This window comes from Lasioglossum baleicum, chromosome 3, assembly GCF_051020765.1.
Source record: "Lasioglossum baleicum chromosome 3, iyLasBale1, whole genome shotgun sequence".
Taxonomy (NCBI): domain Eukaryota; kingdom Metazoa; phylum Arthropoda; class Insecta; order Hymenoptera; family Halictidae; genus Lasioglossum; species Lasioglossum baleicum.
The window spans coordinates 2,395,261-2,418,506 of record NC_134931.1 but is presented as its reverse complement, the minus strand read 5'-3'; the positions used below and the strand labels follow the sequence as shown (position 1 = coordinate 2,418,506).

Genomic DNA, 23,246 nt, shown 5'->3' with positions numbered 1-23,246 from the left:
CTCGAAAAGAGCTCAAAGAACTCAAAGGAGACTCGAGGAACTCAAAGACGAGTGTGTTAGAGGTCTCAATATAATTTTAAAAAGTGGAGGAAGCTGAGGGATAAAACTCTCAGGGAGACCTGAAAGGATTCAAGGATGCCTAGCCTCGCAGAACAAAATCGTATCCTCATTTTTACTGGTGTGCTATCTTCGGTGAATCGACGAGAAGATTTTTAACGAGGAATTGTGTATTGTTACAGATTTTTCGGGCGCCGACGATCCCGAGTTCGTGAAGGACCTCGGCACAGCGATGATGGGCGACTTCGACCCGGATCTCTTCCCATCGGACGACGCTCTCAGGCAGGGCCTCGACCCCATCGACGTCGATGGTCTACAAATGCTCACCGACCCGAACATGGTCATATCCGATCCCAGCGCCGAGGCCCACTTTAGGCTAGACCGACTTTAAGGCGAGAGACACACTTTACTCATTTGCGAATTACGCGCTGACTATATTACGTAGGGAATACAAATTCTGATCTGTCCTGAGTGTCGCGCGAATCCATTTCTTGGGACACTTTTGTGACAAACGGGTCGCGACCCGGTGGCCCGTCCGGTCGCCGGAAGTAACCGTCGAACACTGTTCTCGAACGTGAACCGGTTCTCCGGAACGAAAACAGAAAAACGTCTCTTCGAAGCAGGTGAATCTCGTTCGATCGTTCGCCGATTAGAACGATCGATGGAAACTCGAGGAGAGGGAATCGTTCCCCGTGTTTCTGATAACACGTTATCGTTCCCCTAAGCGAGACCGGACAAACCGGAAACCAGTTCCCGTTGAGAAACGTCCGGCCGGCGATCGACGATCGACGACCGACGGGCACACGCGCCGGTCTCCCGTTCGTGATAAACCGTTAATTGAGGATTAAGTAATACAAATCTTTATTAACCCTTTTTTTATTTTATACTACTTTGTACATTGTATCATGTATGATCTCTAAGAAGCACAAAACAAAATGTCTACTGATTTATACATGCTTTTGTCATATACGATCCTAGTAAGGTAAAACAAAACGATCTACTGTTTAGGTGAGAAACAGAAATTAACGTTTTAGCGAGTAACGAGAGAAACATGAGTAAAAACGATTGCGAGAAGCGTACACGGTAGACGCGGGCTCGGTCGTTGCGCTCTCCGTGACAGAGATGACGCTTGACGCTTTGGGGACGGAAGATCATTGTAGTCGATGAATTTCGGTAGAATCATAGACGACCAGGAATAGACCAGTCGTGCTTATCGTTACCGATTCTTCAAGTCTCGTTTACGACTTTTCTTATCTCGGAGCTCAACGTTCACGTTAACGGTTGAGTTGATAACGTCGTCCCCAAGGTGTCGAGAAAGACCGTAGAGAGCACGAGGGACAAGTTCGGACACCGACACGAGAGAGGAGGGAGACACCTTTCGACGAGACTCTGCCGAAAACGTTAGTCGAACCCACTCGAAGCTACTTCGCCTTTTCCTTCGTCGAGCGATTTCGTTTGTCCTCCTGCGAACTATGCTCAGAGCTTTCGAAAAGCACCCCGATTGCGAACCAACATCTGGAAGTTGATATAATTGATACAGGAAGCAAACAATTATTGTGGACTTTTTGAACGCACTGAGCAGTGTTCCGAGATTCTTCTCGCTAGGGGATCTCGACGAGGGAAGCCCCGTTTTTCGGAAAATTCACCTGGAATCAGAATCCCCAGCCCTTTGAGAAACTCAGCTGCGTAAAATGCTTGCCATGGCGATCCTTTTCGAAGCTTCAGCTTGAATCCCAAATTTTTTTCTGCAAGCTTAAACTTTAATGATTAACACGTTCGCTACCACCGTCACAGATTTCTGACGTCCACAACCTGGCGGTGTACTTAAAGACAGTGGAATTAACATTATACACTTTGTCGTTTAAAGTTGTAGTACTCATCATAATATACAGACAATTGCTGACTTTCTTCTACTAAATTGTTTTAATACTTCATAAACGAGACACGTTGCATTTAATTGAGCATTTCAACATTGAAGGTAAACAGTAAAACAAATGCTGGTAGCAAACGTGTGAATCCAGTATACAAATGATCGACAAATTACGTGACTGGGTAAACGCAGAAAGATCCAAACAGGAATGAAGATCTTTCCGAGGTTCTCATTATTTGTTTAAAAAGACGAGGTACGTCGAAAATACTGTTTCGTGATTTGAGAGAACAAGCTACCGCTTCGAGAGAAAGATCGCCATCGCACGGACATCGTACGTCGCGATAAATCATTCTAGATCGATTCAGTTTCCCTCGTTCGTGGCGTCGACCGTCATCAACGGTAAGACGGTGTGTTAAAGAGAACGCGAAGGGGATTGCGCCCTCGACGGTCGTCAATTGTTTTTTGAAAGTAATACGCTGTACTTTGTACAACAAACGTCGAAATAATTAATCCTGCGGTCGCGCGGCAACACGTTAGAAGTAATTCGATTAAAAAAGTATATAATGTATAAAGGAGAAACAGAAAACCATGGAGATATGACGCTTATATCTGTATACAGTGTGTGCGTATGTATGTACGTAGTGGTAAACCGACTTTTTCCGAGCGCCGTACACGAGCTCGTCCGCTCTCGTAGACACGGCGACGACAAAATAACACACAACAATGGAGAAAGGGCTACAAGCAGCACACGTTTCGAGGTGCTAACCTGCGATCATCCGAGAGAGTTATCCGATTTATTCGAGCGTTTTATACCGGTAGAGTTTTATTCCGAGCATTTGTTACGTTTGATCAGGGAAAGAAACGAGTCTTTAACGCGTAGTTACCGTTGCTGTGATGTTTTAGAGCTGGTCGGAGGATCGATCGACAAACGTACAGGGAACTTCGAATTTATCGAGGAGTGATCCTCGTATTTTAGGCAAAATCCCGGGACAATTAAATCGTACGATTATTTGCGTAATATTCGTCGGATTGTATATATTAAATCAGAGAGCGAATGTCTTTTAATTTTTGTTAATTATAGACAACTTTTATTCATAGACAATCACTGTGTACACAGGCAAGTCTAAGCATGTTAGGCTATGGAAAGATTTTAAAAAGAAAATTAATCGGAGATCAATTACACGGAGGTCAAACACCAATAGTGTGTTTTTACCATTATTCAAAATATTCTTTACATTATTAAATATGTTGGTGGCTAATCAATTACTAAACATTTAAGTATTGTATGAGTTATGTAGAATTGTTTAGAAGTATATAGAATGGAATTATTCTGGGTCGGAAGAAATGTTTAATTGTCAAGCTAAAATCCGTGTGCAAAAGGTTTTGATCCGGGACTCTCAGTCTTTTTCTATCTGCTAGGATGAATTTGCCAGTGACATAATCGGCACTCAATTTTTAAATTCCCTGTACACGATCAATTCGCAAAGGCCCAGTTTTTCTCGAGTTCGGAACAAAGTTTAATCCCGAAACGTGCTCGCAGTAGAATCGGATCAGCTTCCCGTAGATACTGTTCCATTCTACTCCGAGATATCATTGTTTGCGGGTTTGAACCGAAGATCTATCCGTTCGATTGGGCCGAGACACGGCTGACAAGAGTTTTTAATAGAGTTTCGACGAATTGAATTTTATAGAGTTACAAATCGACGCGATTGTTGTTGAGAATTTTTCAGAAAGTTTATGCCTCGCCTTGTTTCCACAGAGCTCGCGCGCGCGGTCCACGCCGAAATATGATTGGGAGTGACTCCCGAATCAATTGTACAAACAACAAAGTTGCTTGAAACGTTGTTACGAACAAAATGTCACACGATCTTCGAGGGAACGTAACGGAGCTGCTAGAAATCAAACTTAAGAAGTGCAAGCGATGAATGTACGACTTGAGAATTGCACAGCATGACAGAGGCTCAAAGATCAATATTAGAGTTCCGAATGTTATTCGTCAGGTGTATAAATAAATCCCCGCGGTTCTTCTCGAGAAATGCTTCAACAAAATTCATCACTTTTGCTACCTAAAATCTAAATCGATGAACATCACCGTTATTATAGTCATCCACACTTGTCCGCGAAGCTTATTTCTACACCTAACGAGTCGAAACAGAATTCTGTTTTCCTCTTCTGAATATTTACGTAACGAACTCGAATTTTCTTCGTCCTCAACGAGAAAAGGATTCTAACAATCTATGAAATAAGTCGTGCAGAAAAGAAGCTTAATTAAGATATTAATTAAGTCTCTCGCGCGTGGACTTGGATCGGTTCCCTCGTGGACGCGAGTGGTTAGCATTGAAGGTTTGCTCGGCGATGACTAGACTGCGGTTGTTATGCAATTTACGACGAAAGCGAGTGGAAGATGAGACAGCAAATATATAACAAAAATGTGAATAAAACTATCAAGATTCGAAATTAATTATTACTTGACTCCCATTGGTTGCAATTATGGTAAGACATTTTTCTTTTGCACAAAGACTCGCAGTCTAGCGACGACAGAGCGACCGGACCGTTAAAGGTGTACAGAAGAAGAGTCTAATTGTTGTTAGCGATCCGTGGCGAGGAGCAGAATGGATAGGATAGAGAATGGTACAAGGGGGAAGGGGCTGGCGAGGGTATACACCCTCTTCCCTTCGATTCGTTGGTTTCCCCTGCCCGCAGAAGTCTCGTCAAGCGCGAGACGGTGCCAAAGCGCGTAGATGTTCGCCGCCTCTAGATTGTAAGACCGTAGAAAAACTGTCGGTTCGCACGGACGCGTGCCATTTTAATGCGATTCTTGATCTCGTGCTATGTGTACTGGTCGTGTTGTCTAAACGCGTTTCAGCACGCGTCGCTCGCGATAGAAAATCGACAAAATCTCGAAAACCGCAGCGTTGAGATTGATCTACACCAGGGAGTTCCAACTTGTTCCCCTCCGAGAGCCGCGAGGTCCCCACCATTAGTCAAACCTGCTCCCACTACTACGTCCATCCGTAGAATTAGTGGGCGGCATAGTGGTACGAGAACAGGGACGAAGTTCTACGTCAACAGAACGATTACATTAATTTATTATTAACAATTTGTTAACGTCCCTTTAAAAAGTATTACAAAGTTTCTCTGAATGTCCATTCTTTACTCGCTGATGTAATAATTTATAGTCTTATAAGGAGAATTTGTGCAAACATGTTAGATACAGAAAGGTTTTAACAAAGAAGTTTTGTAAAAATCGCAATTGGTCCGAATTACAAAGAAAATACTAAAAGTTGTTTAGTGGGCATACATTGAGCACTTGAAAAACACAATTTGTAGATCTGTGTGAATTACGGATACGGCAAAAATTTCATCTGATCGAATGAGAAGCAGGCGTTTGAGGGGGCCCTGCCGTGCCCACCCCTGTTCTACGGCAACGATGAAGCCTAAGAGTGGGGGAAGAACCTAAGCGGGGAAGGTGCCGCGTATGACTCGCGAGCTACAAGTTGGAACTCCGTGGTGTAGATCGACGTTTATTCGGCAAGTCGCTCTAGCACTCGAGAGAGCCGGTCACGTCAATTTCCCCGCCTCGGAGAGAGAGAGGATCGATCTCCGTGGCGTGTCTCTCTTTTCTAAACCGTAGTAGTACTTAAGCTCGCGAGCGAGCGAATGAGCGGGCGTCGCTTGACACCGGACCGTCTTATCACGCGTCAGTGACGAGCACGTACAAACTGGCCAAAACTTTCGAATCCTCCGGCGATTCTCTCCTTGTCTCGATAGCCTAATAGCTTTAGAAACTGCGACTCTTGCGAGTCTAGAACACTTGAAAGAATTATTGTTGCTTTTGGAAAATCAAAATGAATTTGCACAGGCCTTCCAGGGTTAGATCAATCGTTCGCAGAGATTCTTCGCCTGTTTTCATTGATTCGTGGAGCGATTCGACGTTTTTGACCGGCAGTGTACGCGTATGCGGATCGAGCTCAATTCCAAACGACTTTGTTGGTGTCGCGTCCGGATTGATTGCACCGGAAGACGAGCGAAACTGTAGATCGGAGTCCCTTCGAGGTCAGGGATTTGATGGTAGAGAGGATCGATCCCGTTCGCGATCGATCTTGTTGTAAAAGATCCTTGAAATCTATTCCGATCGCGAAGGGACTTCCAAACGACCAAAGCATCACCGAAAACAATATGCTTCGAGCGTAAGCGTCAAGTAGATGGTAGAAATGTCGCGAGCCATTTTCAAGACATTCTCTCTCTCTCTCTCTCTCTCTCTCTCACTCTCTCTCACTCTCTCTCTGTCTCTCTTTCGTACAAAAGTACACACACTCTTTCTTTGTCGAGAGAAAGAGAGTGGCTTCTGAATCCTTGCACACTGTTCACGAAATTGTTACACTTACCTCCTTGAGAGCTTGAATTATTTACCCTTATAAATAGACTGCGGATCTTTATGCATTTATGGCTTATGAAAATGTTCAGACAATGCTAGAATATAAAATTTGATAGAATTTAGTTAGATTTTTATTTCCTTTGGGTCTACAGAGGCTGTTCCCATTAAAAATTCTTAAAATTCGTCTATAACAATTGAAAATTGCATAAACATCCGCAGTCTACTTACAAATAAATGTAGCATGACGGACTGCGCGGGATTAAATCAGACTGAAATCGACATCCAGTTGCGAGAAATAATGTTCGTGGAAAATCTGAAAGTACCGAAAATCGTAGAAATTGAGTTTTTCTATTTTTCTGGGAGAAACGATCCCGCGGAAGCGAAGGATTGTTTCTGTGTAAAATTGATCGGGACAGTGTGCGAGGGTCGAAACAGTCGAATCAATCGTCGTACTCGAATAGGATGAAGGACAAAACCGTGGGAGCGCTGCTCGTCCGAACTCCGCTCGATACTTGCATCGAACACGCGACAGTTTTTGGGGAAGAACGAAGGGAGCCTTGTAATATTTGTATATAGCCATGTTATTGTGGTAAAAAGAAATTATCTTATATTATTATTATTATCATTATTATTATTATTATTATTATTATTATTATTATTATAAATATTACCCGTACATACACACGAGAGGAACACACATAACACACAAGAGTACACACTCCACGCAACACACGTATATATAAATATATATTTATATATATACATATATATATATACACGTGTACGATATGTATGTATATATATATATATACATAAAGAGAGACCGTATAAATATTAATCAGTCTGTAATGCCGTTACGTTGTTGTACCATATTATTGTGAACACCATTTCTCAGACATCGATTTTTTTAAATAAAAGGAAAGTCTCTATCGACACACACTAAACAAGAGAAAAAAAAGAGGAAAAACGAAAAGAAAGTGGTTCGAGCAGAGTGTCCGTCGTGAGACCACGGCACCGGAGAAACGATCCGATCGAGATCCGCTCGTCCCGTCTCGTCTAGATCGGCTTTTTCGATCATCTTCGATTTTCGAGCCTTCATTATCTGCCCAATCAACGACCAAATTCACGCCTAATCGAGCACCAACTCCGTAGACTGCGGATCTGCGTGCGAATACAGATCCGTATGGATCGATCTGTAATCGAAGTGCCATCCAACGCAAAAATTCGCAGTCTAGAAGTCAGAGACGCGACGAAGGAGTTTCGTCGGTATACGTGCTGCCACGATGTCTGGATCTCCTGCGAGGAGAGTACCGATCGATCGATCCGAGGAGCTCGGAGCCGGGATCGAGGCGTCGCGATCGTTATCCTTTTTTTGTAGCGGGACCTCGATCCCGGCCGGAAACTCTGCGGGATGGAGGAATTCTCGGAGGAAAGTAGGAAAAATACATTGAACCGTCACCTTCGGCATTTCTCGCACGACACCGTGGCCCTACCGCCCGTCGATGTGTAAATAATTGTTTCATATTGTTGTAAAGTAGAACGGCGATCGAGGAGAGTTGGATGATGATGACGATGATGATGATGATGATAATACAAACAGACAGACAAAACAAAACAAACAAGAAAAATAATAATAATAACAAGAACAAACAGCAGGGGAGGGCGGGGCTCGCTCGTACCGAGAACCAACGTCAATCTCACCCCTCTCCAACCCCCCCCCCCCCGATAATGTAAGCGCACAAAAAAGAGGGTTAACGATCTATGTGTCTTCTTCGTGTTTAATCGTATCTTTGTTATTAAATCTTGAACGTCTACGAATGCGTCTCTGTGTATTTGCCTGGGCACCTAATCACTTTCTCTATCTATCAATCTATCTCTGTTTCTCTCTTTCACACACACACACACACACACAACACACATGATTTCTCTCTTTTTTCCTCCCTTAGTCTTTAGTGCATCAAAAACAGTAAATTCCACCGAAAGAATCGTCAAGTTCCAATGCCCGAGCTATCACTTTATTTCTTTGTTACTATTTTACATCGCAGAAGTTACACGCGCGCTACGAAACTGTAGTTGCGACGATTCCGGGTCCGTGGGGGTCGAGCAACATGGAAGTAAATCGATACCCTTCCACGAAGTGGCTGAACGCGTTCAGCTACTGTTCGCTTAAATTGTTAATTAACCTCTAGCACGCGGTGCTACACGCGTTTCCTTCATTGGAACGACTCTAGAGTCCACTCTAGGGTTTCCATATTTGCTAGATCCTCGAAGTTTAAAGTCGCAGGGCTCGTTTGATCCTCTTAAGGCGGTAGACTCGTTTTCAAGATTGCAAGGGTGCAGGATTCGCATTCTCATTTCTCGATAATACAAAAATGGCGTTTTTCAGTAGTCGAAAACGCTAGATAAAAGATCGATCCTGGACGCTATAGCCCCCAAAAGTCCCATGTTTTCGTTTACGAGGCATAATTTGCATTATTCGGCAGCATGTAGCTATGACAATAGGTCCGAATAATGCAAATTACGCCTCGTAAACGTGAAAATAAGACTTTTAATGCCAATGCGACCTAGATTGATCTTTTATCTAGCGCTTTTGACTACAGGAAACCCCATCTTTGCATTATCGAGAACTGAGGCGCATCCCGCACCCTTGCAATCCTGGAAACGAGAGTCTACTTCCTTAAACTCAACGAATGCAACGTTGCGACCCCTCGCAGACTTCTAAATAACCAAAGACATTCTGCCAAGAAGTTTGATCCTCTTTAAACATGCCAAGGTAGGTTCCTCTTGTAGCCCACCAAATCGCCATAATTGTTCACCGTTTAGATTCCCTGTACTAGATCCTCGAAGTTTCAAGTCACTTTGATCCTCCCGGGCTTAGCGAACGCCACGGTCTACAGCTAGCTTTTCGAAGTTTGGGGACGCAGGACTCGTTTGATCCTCTTGAACCGAGCCAGAGCAATGCCAGGCTCACCCTGAAGGCCACCGAATGCCTCGCCGTATTCGCTGGCAAGTGGACCAAGCTCTTCAGCGTTCCCCGTCAACGAAGCCACGGAATCCGACTTCCTGTCCAGAGGAGCAGCTAACTCGGCCAGCGTCCTTTCGTCCTGGACCAGCTCCGACGACTGGGATTGTTGGTGAAGAAGTTGGTGAAGAAGCAGTTACATCACTAGACAGTGGATCTTTATGCAAAATACAAATTTGTCTATCCGAATTGCAACGAACTCGAGCGACATCAAAAATCATATTCTTTCTTACAAGAACAGTACAAGGTCGATGAGTCTCAGATTTGATTGAAACTTTGTACAGTTATAGATCTCGTTCTCCTGTTAACGTGTATATTCCATTATAGGCACAGATACTCAATAGTTTTTAAGATATTTATAATTAGACTGCGAATGTTTATGCAAATGCATATTTATATAGAAATCTGATAAAGCAATGGGACTTAAACAGAAATATGTTTTGCGATTAGAGGATTCCAAAAATATGTTTTTTATTTTGCACTCTTTGCATAATGCATATGTTTTGCATATTTCTCTTGAAAAACATATGCAATATATTGTTGCATATGTTTTTCAAAGAGAAATATGCAAAACATATTATTTACCATGTATATGCATATCTCATGCTCATATGAATCATTTATCTTGTTAAATTTATTTAATCTATTAATAAGCACTCGTATCATAACCGAATAGCGTCGATAATAGTGATACGCCGATATAATACTGAAGAAGCCTCAACAAGTTATGATGTTACGACCTTATATTGCTTGCTGTGTGTATGTGAAACAGCTGTAAGACATATGTAGCTTTTGGTATTTAGAATTCGAACAGTTCAGTTCGATACTCGAAGTGGTAAGGCGAATTTTGTGAGAGTGCGTGCGATCATTATTAAAATGACGAAAGTTCGGAAAAGTAGGGTTTCACTGATGAAAAACTGGATCGATGACGATCCCAATTTCATTAATGACGAAAATAATGAAGTAGTATTTATTGTGAAATGTGCAATAAAAGTGTAAAGTGCGATAGAAAATCGCAATTAATTCAACATATTAATACTTCCATGCACAGACAAAATAGTGATCAAGCAAATATTACGATATAGGTTTATCATTAAATGAATCAATAGGAATATACAGTAGCGGAAAAAAGTTTAAGACCGCTCTAAAGAAGACGATAACTTTTTTAATATTGTATTATACGATTTGAACTTTTTTGGGGAGCTAAAGCAATTAGTTTACTAAAGGATGTGAAAAGATATTTTTTCAAAAATTGCAATTCATCGAAATTGTTGAAAAAAATACTAAAAGTTGATTTTTTAACTTTTTTATGTGGGCCTATATTGAAAATTTAAAAAATACGTTGTAGATCTGTGTCAATTAAATATATTCTGAAAATTTCGTCAAAATTCTCAACGTTGCAATGAGCAACAAACGGTTAAAGATGGTAAAAATTGCAGATTTTCACGATTTGGTGCCGAAAATAAATCGAAATACTCCAGTATAACTGTGAAATGTCTGTTAATACTCAATATTGTACCTAACACTTAATGTAATATATAATTAATATCGGGAAAATTTGCATATGTTTCGAGCATATTTGCATATTTTTCGTGCATACTTGCATATTTTTCGTGCATAAATGTCATATGCATTTTGCATATTTATCGTGCATAAACTTCCGCAGCGTTACACAGACGAAAATCTCCAAAAATATTGATTATACGCAAAAATGTTTCAGATGAAAGTTGTTTAGTACCGAGGCGGGTATCATGTGGTGGAACTTTTATTGTTCCCGGTGGACATTCCAAGGTGAGGTGGTCACCTTGTTTTTTTTTTAAATGGAAACACCTACTTTCTGTATCATGAATCGATAGACTATCGAATTCTGAGTAAAAATATATTGACCTCCATATGTCCTAAATCTAATAGTTAACGAGATATTATTGAAACAATTCTCTTTCTTCTTTGGATAATATCTCGTTAATTATTAGGTTTAGGACATATGAAGGTCAACACTTTTATACTCAGAATTTGATACTCTATTCATCTATGGTATGAAAAATAGGACATTCCACTTACAAAAAGAAAGTTGACCTTCACCTCACCTTGGAGAATCCATCGGTAAAAATAAAAGCCCCAGCGTATGATGTCCCCCTCGATACTGAACAACTTCCATCTGAAACATTTTTGCGTATAATCATTATTTTTGGGGGTATTCGTCTGTAACGCTTTATAATGTTCACTCTGTATATTCATGGTAATGAAAACCTTTAATTATATTATACATATCTGGAGTCTCCGTTAACAGGAGAACGAGATCTATAACTGTACAAAGTTTCAATAAAATCTGAGACTCATCGACCTTGCACTCTCCTTGTTAGCATGTTTAACCCTTTGCGCTCCGAATTATTTTCCAATCTTGTAGCCAACAACTCCTTACTATTTGAAGTGTTTTATTTTACTTCAAAGCACAGGCCTTGACTGCTACTTATTTGAAACAATTTTGTGTACTAATTATTAGACTGCGGACTAAATTGTTATAAAATTTGAAAAATTGATGATGTCAATATACGAATTCGCCTCTTTTAACGCTAAACCTACCGAGCCTGGAGCATGTTCCCTTATAAAAATGACAAGCTTGATTTTATTTAGACTTTGTGCGGCTCCTATTGTAATGCGTGCTCTACTAAAGATATCTATACAACCCTTGCTTATGAAATCATTTTTATTATTTCAACAATTGTAAAATAAAAACTCTGGAACCGGTCACTTTGACCGGTGGTGGTAGGTTTAGTGTTAAGAAATTACGAACTAGAAGAAAGTTCCAATTACTGAAACCGTAAAATAGATCGTAGTGCAAGGGGTTCATAGGTTGCACCGTTTCGAATTAGACCTACCCATCCCTGAGACCAATGCATAAAATCCGCTGCCTGTACATTACCTTTTATACGTCTAGAGTCCTTCCAGTGGACTTACATGCTAAATAGTGATTTCAGTCCTCTACCTTGAGGTCTTCCCGCAAGTTCCCCTGCTCCGAGTCCCTCGATCTTCTCCTCCTCCTCCTCTTCCCTCGATCCCTCCTGACAAGATACGCGGTTCGCATAGCACCGCGTTTCTTCAAGGGCATCGGCTTCAGAGGTTGATTCAGCTGGCTCGGAGCAACCGATCGTTTCCTGGCGGTCTGCGTCGATTTCTTCTCCACCTTCGAGTTCAGATCATTCGAGGTTTTCACATTTTCCTGGTTACCCTCGTTCTGTCTCTTGCTTCGTTTCACCAGTCGCTTGTCGCCGCTACTAACCTTCTGACTCTTGTCCAAATTCGAAGCTGACCTCTTCGCAGGATTCTCTTTCTTCTCCGCAGCCGCAGCCTCAGCAGCCAGCTGCTCCTCCTCGTCTTCTTCCTGATCGAGAATCTCGTCAAACTTCGCGTTGTTGCTCTCTATCTCCTTGAACTTCTCGCTCTCGGCGATCTCGCGCTTGATCTCCTCCTTGATCGAGTCGATCTTCCTCTGAATATTCTCCTCCACCCGTTTCTCGTAGTCCTTGTCCGACTGCACTCCCGTCGAAACGTCAGGACTCAAGTTCTCAGGCTTGTTAGCATCCTCAGAGTTCCCTGCTTCGGCATTGCCAGCTGGGGTCTCAATTTTAGCAGCGTCCGAAGTCAGAGCGTCCGCCTTCGTATCCTCCAGCTTTGCAACTCCGTTTAGATCCGGCGGTTCGTCCACCGTCTTCTTGTCGCTCGACAGGCCCGCTTCCTCTTTTATTTTCGCCTCTTCCGAGGTCACCGCACCTGCAATTTGCACCTGATCATTGGTCAACGAAGGCTGTTTGGAATCAGCCTCGGCTGCGATCTTGTACACGTCGATCTGCGGGTCGGTAACTATATTCCTCTTCGACTGGTCCGTCTGCTCGTTGCTCGCCTGATCTAACTTGCTCTGGTCTTCGTTCACTTTAGCCTCTTTCTCCAGTTTACCTGGCTGCTCCTCAGCCACCCGAGTTTCCTTCTTGCCAGTCTGATCCTCAACTAATCCACTGTCCTTTCCGGACTTGTCCTTCAAGGCAGATTCCAAGTTCTTCGTTGGGTCGTTCAACGGTGCAGAAATCTCTCGTTTCTGCGAGCCGTGCTCTCTCTTCACTCTAGCGTCGCTGCTCACTTTCCTCCTGCCAGCATCCTCTTCCACCGACCCTCTATCCTCCAAACTATCCTCCGCGTCATCAACCTCCTCGTCCAGCTCCTCATAGTCTTCAGCAACGCCTCTCTTCACCACGTCCTTCGTCTCGAAATCATCGTACAGCATCGATCTCTCATCCTGATCGATGAACCTGTCCTCTGCCAGCTTGAGATCGTTGCTTTTGTAATCCGATCCTCTAACAGCTTCATCCTCGAACTCATCATAGTCGGACCTGTCCTCTAAACCAGCCTCGTAGTCTGAATCCTTGCTAACCTGTTTCGCAGACTCTCGAGAAGATCGATCGACTCGCAAAGAGGATTTGCTGGCTCTGTTAGCTCTGTTAGGTTTGTTAGCTACCGAACGCTTCTCCGCAGCTTTTCCTCCCTCCTTCAGGTTCTTCTGGTCGCTTTTCTTAGATGGGCTCTCGCGTTTTACTCGCACGAGCTTCTCACCTTCCAATGAGCTACGAGAAGCCTTGTTAGAGTCTTCGAGTATCTGCTTAGGCTCGCTTATGGAGCTTCTCCTCTCCTTAGGACCCAGGAAGATCTGCTCGAGCGAAGGGCCCGGGCTGATGCGCTGGTCCTCGGCGAAGTCGTTGCTGACGTCAGGGGCACTGGGAAAAAGAGAAATCTAAGGATTTAGTTCTTCAATCTAATACAGGGTCTATCCGTTAATCCCTCTTTTACTATTCTACGTATTAAAATACTAAACCAAGGTCATCGAAATGTCAACACTTCACGAAATATTTGACGATTTTGAGTCAGAGTAAACCAGAGTTGGGCAAAATGTAATTTCAATTACAATTACAATTACTTACCAATTACTGTAATTTGGAATTGCAATTACTTTCGCTCAACCAGTAATTGGAATTGCGAACCACAATTACAATTACAGTAATTGTGAAACAAGTAATTGCAATTACTTAACACAATTACAGTAATTGTAATTGAGTCTAACAATTACTTCAGTGTAATTGTTCTTTTAAACCACTAATTTTTATGTTTTGGACCATTTCACCGTTTTCTTATTGTAATTATAGTCCACTTTTGCACATGTCATTGAAGATGTAATGAATTACTCATGTTATTAATTCCTGCCCAACTCTGGAGTAAACACGGCATTAGTTTCTACAATTCATATCGAGAGTTTGGATACTTCTTGTAGTAAAGTACGTTTCTGACACAAAATATCTCTTGAAGTTAAAAAAGATTTGCGGGATTGCAACCCCTAATCGCGATCGTGGTTCTTCCGACCCGATATTAGCGAGTAAGTCGAACAGTATAATTCTCCGAATTGTTTCAAGCCGAACAAAATTGTAAAGATTTTGCTTTAGTGGACGTTAACTATGATATTCCCTAGACTGATTCTGAAGTGAAGTTGAACGGATTCGTTTTCGCTGCGACAACAATTTAGCAAAAAAGGTAACCTGAAATTGTATTAAACCCTGTCGAACGTGGTCTGACACTGTCTTTTAAATTCTGGGGAGTGTAATAATGGGATCGCGTTGGTAATGAGTACTTGCTAACTTTAGGAAAGGTAAAAGGGCAGGATGTCGTACCTAAAGGCGTTGTCGAAAATTTCGTAGGTGCAGCAGGACAAGAAAGAGTGAAGCAGCACCGTGACGACGAGAACGTACGCGCGTTTGCACGGGAATCGGTCGTTCATGGTGTCACTGACGAGTCATCGTGGCGCAGATTGATCTCCTGTGAATGATCTTGCGGATTTACTCTCATATTTTTGTGATTTTTCAAGGGAAAACGTGTCGACCTGTCGACGGTGCTGCGTGAATTAGGCAACGACCGATCGAGGTCGATCGGGAACGCTTTTGTTCCGATCGACGATTATTTTTATCACAGAGGAAACGAGGAAATGACGCCCGGGTTTTCGTCGTGCCCATTATAGTACTGCCGCCTACTCTAGTGCTTATTGTTAGCCTGGATCAGATCCTATATCATCTTCAGCCTGGACACTGACGAGATACTGTTAAAGACTGTCAGCGCCTGTGCTATTCAGTGACATAGGCAAGTGGGCACAGGTGGGCACGAGATACTCGTCGGTGTCGTCGGTGAAAAGGCAAATCGTCACGGAACCATATTGATTATCATAAATTGTTATCATTGAATGTCATGAACTGTATGAGATACATACATCTCGTCGGTTCCAGAGTGAATATGAGAGCTCGAGAACAATAGAGAAAAATTATTCAAGTGGTATAATTACCACTATCTGTTGATATTATTCACACAATTTTTATTTTGCAGAAATATCCGCAGTCTACACTAATTACACTGTCCAACAAATTTCAACTTTTTTTATGATTTCAATATACTGTTGGGTCCTTCTTATAGAGTTTTTTGCTCTGATTCCAAATCTGTCCTTAATTTTTCTCCTATACGCACAGTTTTTAAAAAACATGGCTTTGAAAAAAAACATATTTTTCAACTTTAAACAAATATTGTGATGTTATTATAAAAGATATTGAATTGTTCTTTACAGAAAAAGATTCTGTAGACTGTCCCGAATACAATGATATCCAATATTAATACATTATGATTGTTTAAACATGTTTAAACAATGATTAAAGACGGAGAGACGCCACTTTTGCAGCAATTTTTGAGGATATTTTTCAATTTATCTCAAAAAATTAGGGTCCAGCGGAAAATCGAACTATACCACGCGATAGAGCAGTTTTTGACAGTTTCTAAACTTTTTCAGTTTTTAGACCACATCGATGTTTTTTTCGAACCAGAAAGCAAAATATCTTCGCCCGACATGAGTTTCCGCCAGTGGCGTTCGGGACGGGATACGGCGCAGCGACGGGATACGGAGCGGCGAACGACCGTTCTGGTGGTGAACGCCACTGGTGACAACTCATGTCGTGGGAACCTTCTTCTCACGCTCGCATCAGTACAATGTCGCCAATTCGGACCCATACGAGATGGCACCTTGCCACCCCTTACAATCGCGTAGTAGTGGGCGGTAACGGTTTAATATCTTAACCCACTCAGAGTTGTGCTAATTCAATTATACAATTAAATTACATTGTATTTCAATTATATAGTAATTCAACTACGTCATCACTGAATTACATATTACATTAAAATACAGTTCTTCAAATTATAGTCCAGAACTTTGAAGAAGTGCGGATATATTTTTATGTTTTTCTTTCATATGCTTGTTTGCTGTCTATGCGGCGTAGTTTCTATTCCTCGTCCTCCTTCATAATACATACCGCTATTTTATAATTGTACTCAAATTGCAATTACGAATTACATTGTACTCTAATTGAATGAAGATATGAATTATAAATTTCAATATGACTGAATTACGATGTAATTCAATTATTTTGTATTAGGTCGGAAAGAAAGTCCTTACGGTTTTTGTTATTTTGATTTTAGTTAAAAACCGCAAGAACTTTCGATGTGGCCTAATAATTTTGATTCCTGAAGTAATTCAATTGTAAGTCTGCACAACTCTGAACCCATTGCTGTTCCGCTACCGCTTCGTACGGGGCAGTGTATTGGACTACTTGTGTTGGACATAAACAAATTGAAAATGTTTTTTCACTACGTGAAAGGTGTCTCATCTCAACTTGGCCACAAGTGTCTTCCAGGTGGAAGACAGATAAAAGAGTCGCTGCACACGGTGTTCGGGTTGACGGGAAACCCCAAAAATGAATAGTTGCAGCTTACAACTGACCGTGGAGGTCTGCAAGGTTTATAACACATAATTGCTATTGAGGCATAGGAAGATGTCAGAGTCTTCCTTCGTGGCTCCGACAATAAAGTAATAAAGAACTAAATGTATTTAAGAGAGGATTTCTCTAAAAAATTTGCAATATATTCCGGTACGTTGTCGAACTTTCGATGCCGTGGGTGTGGTCAAGTCGATAAAAACGACCTTGTTATTAGAAACATATTAGGACAGCAGCATCTACGGCTCGACAGGCACGAGCGCGACTCACTAGCTTGCCATGATGTGTGTTTACAGTTCGAGCTAAAAAACGCGCGCTTCTCAAAAAAACTCGACACGCATCAATCCAGTGGGCAACGACCTGCAAGCAATCTCATCGTCCTCCTCGGATTCTGACTTGGATCGTCGTAGAAAAAGGGAACTCGTCAAGATTATCGTTGTTCACTGGCAAGGGGGTAATGTGGCGGCTAACTTCCTACACTCGCCACAAGATGGACAGATAGTCAAAGACCTATCTCGCTACTACCTGATCCGTCATCAATCACTATATATACAGTCCTCAACCGACGGCCCACGACAATACTGGTACGGATATCCTCATGGATATCAGCACGCGGCGCATCATCAATCGCCCGGACCTCAGCAATATCTGGACCACACGGATGCCTTCCCCGGCTGGCCTCATCATCACGATCATCACTATTCGCATCTCCAATACCAACATCATCAAGCCTACCATCAACAGCAACAACAGTCCTCGCAGATTTCCGCAGCAACCGATTGGAGCGGTGACGAAGCTAACCCCGTGGTCGTCGCCGGAGAACCTGGTCCACCGATCACCGTCAGCGGAAGCAAGATCAGCAATCCCGGCACACCAATTACTCTGAATAGTCCTCAACCGCCTTCCGACTTAGGGGTGGTCCAGATATTGTTGAGGTCCGGGCGATTGTTGATGATGCACCGCGTGCGGATGCCATGAGGCTATCCGTACCCGTATTGTTATGGGCCATCTGGAGACGACGAGGCCGCGTGTTGCTGAGCCTGTTGCGCCTGGCTTTGTTGCCGAGCTTGTTGCGCGAGTTGCTGCGACGCGGAGAGTCGCAGTCGTCGGCACAGTTCAAAGGCCCGCGCGTGGTCTCGCTTTAACGTGCGTTTACACGCACCCTTACACGTGCTGTCCTTCTCTACGTTCGGCTCGGCCTTCGAAGCTCAAATAATTATTTAAATAAAAATAAATTTTTTAAAAATACCACGTTTTTAAAACGGACTAAAATGTATAAAATAATTTTTCCTAGCCCCATACAGATCCCTAAGCCCGTACAGATAGTCCTGAAAATTTGTGATTGTGAATTCTGAATAGCTATGAAAATACTTGTACGATTTAAAACGAAAAACGTGGGGCACAAGATAATACATATGTAGTAAGGAGTGTAGAGAGTAGCTGCCGTTGATAAAATTCGCACAACGGTTCATATCATTTGCAGTGCAATAAAATTGTTAGTGATTTAGGTGAACTATTCATGCATCAATTATCTATTGCATGCGACCCATGTTTTTCGTTTTAAATTTTACAAGTATTTTCATAGCTATTAAAAATTCACAATCACAAATTTTCAGGACTATCTGTACGGGCTTTAAACACTTGAAAATCGCCAATGAACATACGCTGTCTTCGAGACTGTTTAAGAACGCCAAGCGCGCCTTAAAATCTCTCGACTTTCGATGAAGTTCACTACTTCACGGGTGTACAAATAGAAAAAATAATATTGCAGCCTTATTCTTCAGACCTTTAACTACAACGAACAACAAAAATTTTATGCCATACGCAAAAATTTGGAAATCGAATTTTTTCCACTTTTTCGGGCCAAATACCCCACTGTGCGACGCAACCGAATCTCTCCGAGGCTGTACTACATATGTATCTCGTCGGTGTCCATGCCACAGAATTAGATAGTGGGTTCTGTTTCCTGCTAAAGATGATGTAGGTTCTGTTCCATGCTAACGATGATGTAGGAGTTGTTCCAGGCTAAACATGATGCGCAGACAAAAGTGGCACGGCCAATCCCCGGACGTGAGCAGTCTCATATACTCTCTGTTTGTATTACTTCGCGGATCGAAATTGCCTTTGCATTCAATTTTTGAACGTTCACTGCTTCGAATTGCCTCAAAAAATAGATTGTTGTAACTTAAAAAATAGACGTTTATTCCTTCAAATTGCCTTAAAAAATAGATTATTGTGTAATAGTTTTATAATAACAGCGTTAGAATAGAAAGATTAGAACGTCAGAGGCCGGCGGAATATGGATTTTGGACTTGACGAGAGGAGTGAGCTGCATTACAGAAAATAATCTCTTTATTATCGCACGTTAAGCTACACACGACTGCACACCATATGTACACAAAGATTATTATAACCGAGTGATATTAAAAATGTGATTCTCTTATAAAAAACGCTTGGTCATCAAGCTGATCTTTGCGGCACGTTACGTCATCGTTTCGAAATACATTTCGACACGCACGTGCGTGCTATTATGACAGAACGACACAAGCCACGCTTCCAGAAAGGTGATGATAATTAAAATATAAATTTGTATTCTTCCTCGAAGAATCTCGTGGACATTATTTTTACTTCAAGATTTCAAAGTGTATTTTGTTCATGCTTTCATAAATGATCTTGCCTGTTCTATTAAAAAGATGTCTTTAAGACGTCCCCTACTGGATGTCGTTTGATCGTCTGAGATAAGATGTCTTAAAGACATCTTTGTGCTATGTGGACACATGTAAACGATATGTTTTTTAGTTGTCTTTTTTGAAATGTGTGACGTATGACACTTTGCCTGCTATCCAGAGATATCTACGTATCTATGTATTATATATGTATAATGATTAGACTGCGGATCTTTACGGGTTTATGGCATCTGAAAATCTTCCAAAAATGCCAGAATATAAAATTCGACAGAATTCAGTACAATTTTTATTGATTTCAGATCTACAAAGGCTACTATGTACCACTGAACATAAGATTTCATTTGGTTACACTTTCTTCAAATTCGTCTAGAAAAATTGCCAATTGCGTGAACATCTGCAGTCTAATAATGATGGAAAAAGTGTGTCTCGCTATTCTACCTTTTACCGTAAAATAGGATTCTCGTTCGCTCGATAATATGTAAATCTAGCATACATATACGAGGTACTGTTACCTTCGGCGTGGTTGGTAACGAAAACACAAACACGCGAAGGATAAACGTATCGCTTGAGACCGTATCCATTAAAAATCTAAAGAAACCGCTCGAAAGAAATCAGCGATTCACAGTCCATAGAGCTCCGTTTATTCACATTGTCTGCGAACAGCTCCTGGTCGCGACTACGTAGTCTACATATAATAAAATAATCGGAAATTCGTTCGATGAAAAAACCTTCTGCTTACGACTGTTTATAAAAATGTACACGTATGCTACAGGTTTTATACAGTCTACGCCTATGAGCTGGAAATATGCAATGGGCTGCAGTTTCTATATACAGGGTGTCGGAATATTCAAGCTGAATCGTTAAAAAATTCCCGAATTATAATTGGACCGCGACTCTGCAACACCAGAATTGGAAAATTGAAGTACAGTAAATTTTCTATAGATGCGAAGAAAATATCCCCCCCCCCCCCAACTTAGTAATCTAATCTCGGCTCGGTACATCGGTGTGAACCACTACTAACGCGACGCGGAGAGTTGCAGTCGTCGGCACAGTTCAAACGCCCGCGCCCGTGCGTCATCACTATCACAATGTAACACCAATATTTAATCTTCTTTATTTTTCATTATTTTTTTATGGACCTTTCAGCAACGTATTCCTGGCATTTTTCTAATGCAAATTGATACCAAACACGATATAATTTCAACTGTATTTAGTGGTTTAATTGATGATGAGAGTTTCGAACGCAAGGAAGGACAGCGCATCACAGAAAGAAAGAGCGCGGACAGTTGCCGTGGTCTCTCTTTACACGCGCTGTCCTTCTCTACGTTCGGCTCGGCCTTTGAAGCTCAAAAAGTAGTAGCAAATGCGATAGATGCGAAGTAATTCCCCCGAGGCCTTCGCATCTATAGAAAATTTACTGTATAACGCGTCTCCACATTCTTCTGACGTGTTTCTCATGTTGTGTTTCACGCTGATATGTTTTACAAAATTCGCAGTCTAATTATAAAACAAGACTGCACCTAATAATTCCTAGGAATCCCTTCTTTCCGGTTCCAATGGCGCCCCTTAAAATTTTACAGGGACTGTGGCGAAGTAGAAAAACAATTCCGATAAAAACGATGGTTTAGGACAGGCATGTCAAACACGCGGCCCGTTGACAAGTAGTCTGCGGCCCGACCAAAAACTTTGAAACTGTTACTGACAATTTACAACTGGAATTAATCGAAATGCAGCGTGATTCCGCATTGAAACGAAAATATATGGATGTTGGGATTCCAAATTTCTACAATGTGTCGATCGATTTAGGCGTATTTCAGCTATGTGCGATCCACTATCTCCAACGTTACAAAACAATAAAACTGAGGAAAGGTCTGAATTTGCCATAGACATATAGAGATAGACTGCGCCGTCTTATGGGCGAGTTGAAGCCCACAATGGCGGCGCGCGGTACAAAGAGTGAGAGAGAGAGCATTAGCCGGGGTCCATAGCGCTCTCTTTCCAATTGATGTATTTATTGATGTTTTATTTTTGTTTTTTGCCGCCATTGTGGGCTTCAGCGCTTCGTACAGGCCGCGCAGTCTATCTCTATATGTCTATGGAATTTGCAGACCAGCGTGTGCATTCAATTACAAAAATAATTACAACTCAACAAATTCAACCGAATTTCGAAAATTTAGTTACTGACAACCGTTGCCAAGTTTCTTAGAAACAAAAAAAAATGTGAAATAGTTATATTTCAAATAAAGTAAACTTGAAAAGAACAACTTTTATACTTCATATGTATTTTTGTAATACATATTGTTGTGTTTGTACTATGTTATTTTGTATGTGTAACTGCAATGTTAATAAAAAAAATGTGTTTCTTCCTTATTTCGAGTCTGCTTCTTTTTATTGCAGCCCTCGAATTCATTTATAATACTTGATGAGGCCCTTGGTGATAAATGAGTTTGACATGCTTGGTTTAGGACAGTGATCGGCAAACTCGTTAGTCAAAAGAGCCAAATATCAGCAATATAACGATTTAGTTTTTAGAAGTCAGGTAAAAACTAGGTATACTGAATAGAACTGGATATTATATTTTATAATAATCTTATTTATTGATAAAAATGGTTCTTTCTTTGAAGTTACATATAACACACTGGACTGATTGAAAATCGTATTAAAATAAATAGTATTTATATGTAAATATATGTATATATTTATATACAGGGTGTGTCCGATAAGTTATGTCACCATATTTCAGGCATTTCCGGTAGTGCAATTAAAAAATGTTTTAGACAAAAGTTTCTCAGTACTTGGTGAGCTACACGTTCGCATATTCTTAAATCTGAAAAAATGCTTTTTACGTAAAAAAGTAAAGGTCACCTTGACTTTTTTAAATGGCACCATATGTTTTCGACATCATAGGATTGTTTCTGACGTCGAGACGAATTTAACAGTGTACTATACTATGACCTTAAAATGACCTCAAACTTGAAAATTTTGTGCAAACTTAATTTTAATAAAAAATTATTTCTTACAATATAAATCAAGTTACATCAGATGTTCGAACTGCGATCCACCTTCTATGATACAGAATTCCGCTCTTTGTATGTATGAGATTTTTGTATCATTTTTCTTTTTTAGTTTAGAAATCGTTGGATAGGAACGTATGGTCCAATTCATTGGCCACCGCGTTCTCCGGATCTGTCTCCGTTGGATTTTTATCGTTTGGGATATCTGCAATCGGGGTTGTATACGATACAGCAATCAATAATATTCAAGAACTTCGAAATCGCATAACAACTGCATGTAATAACATAAACCGAGACGCTCTAATTATGGCGATAACGAAAAGTCTAATAGACAGAGCGGATCTCTGTGTCGTAGAAGATGGACCGCAGTT

The 23,246-nt window shown here is 41.4% G+C and overlaps 3 protein-coding genes across 9 annotated transcripts in view; 2 read left to right on the top strand and 1 right to left on the bottom strand.

Moving 5' to 3' along the window:
• The window catches only part of Crtc (CREB-regulated transcription coactivator), a 100,640-nt gene extending 92,521 nt beyond the window's left edge, over nucleotides 1–8,119 (top strand). For all 6 annotated transcript variants that reach the window (XM_076420006.1, XM_076420008.1, XM_076420009.1 and 3 more), the window contains one exon: nucleotides 240–8,119. In XM_076420006.1, coding sequence (XP_076276121.1) covers nucleotides 240–448 — 209 coding nt within the window. In that variant the 3' untranslated portion in view covers nucleotides 449–8,119. The remainder of the gene's footprint in view (nucleotides 1–239) is intronic.
• LOC143207022 (uncharacterized) lies at nucleotides 7,800–17,625 on the bottom strand. Of its 2 annotated transcripts, none has more exons than XM_076420004.1 (3): nucleotides 15,039–17,625; nucleotides 12,314–14,093; nucleotides 7,800–9,427 (listed from the first exon to the last, which is right to left on the bottom strand). In XM_076420004.1, the coding sequence occupies exons 1-3, from the start codon at nucleotides 15,143–15,145 to the stop codon at nucleotides 9,203–9,205; spliced, it is 2,112 nt and encodes a 703-aa protein (XP_076276119.1). In that variant the 5' UTR covers nucleotides 15,146–17,625; the 3' UTR covers nucleotides 7,800–9,202. The 2 variants fall into 2 exon arrangements, with proteins under 2 accessions (XP_076276119.1, XP_076276120.1); XM_076420005.1 differs by having other exon boundaries at nucleotides 9,287–9,427; nucleotides 12,286–14,093.
• Nucleotides 17,481–22,497, top strand: LOC143221988 (uncharacterized; the record flags this gene model as incomplete). The annotated part of the gene is made up of 1 exon (XM_076447761.1): nucleotides 17,481–22,497. A coding segment is annotated over one exon (672 nt), but the record flags the coding sequence as incomplete, so codon positions are not given.
• Nucleotides 22,498–23,246: the final 749 nt, after the last annotated feature.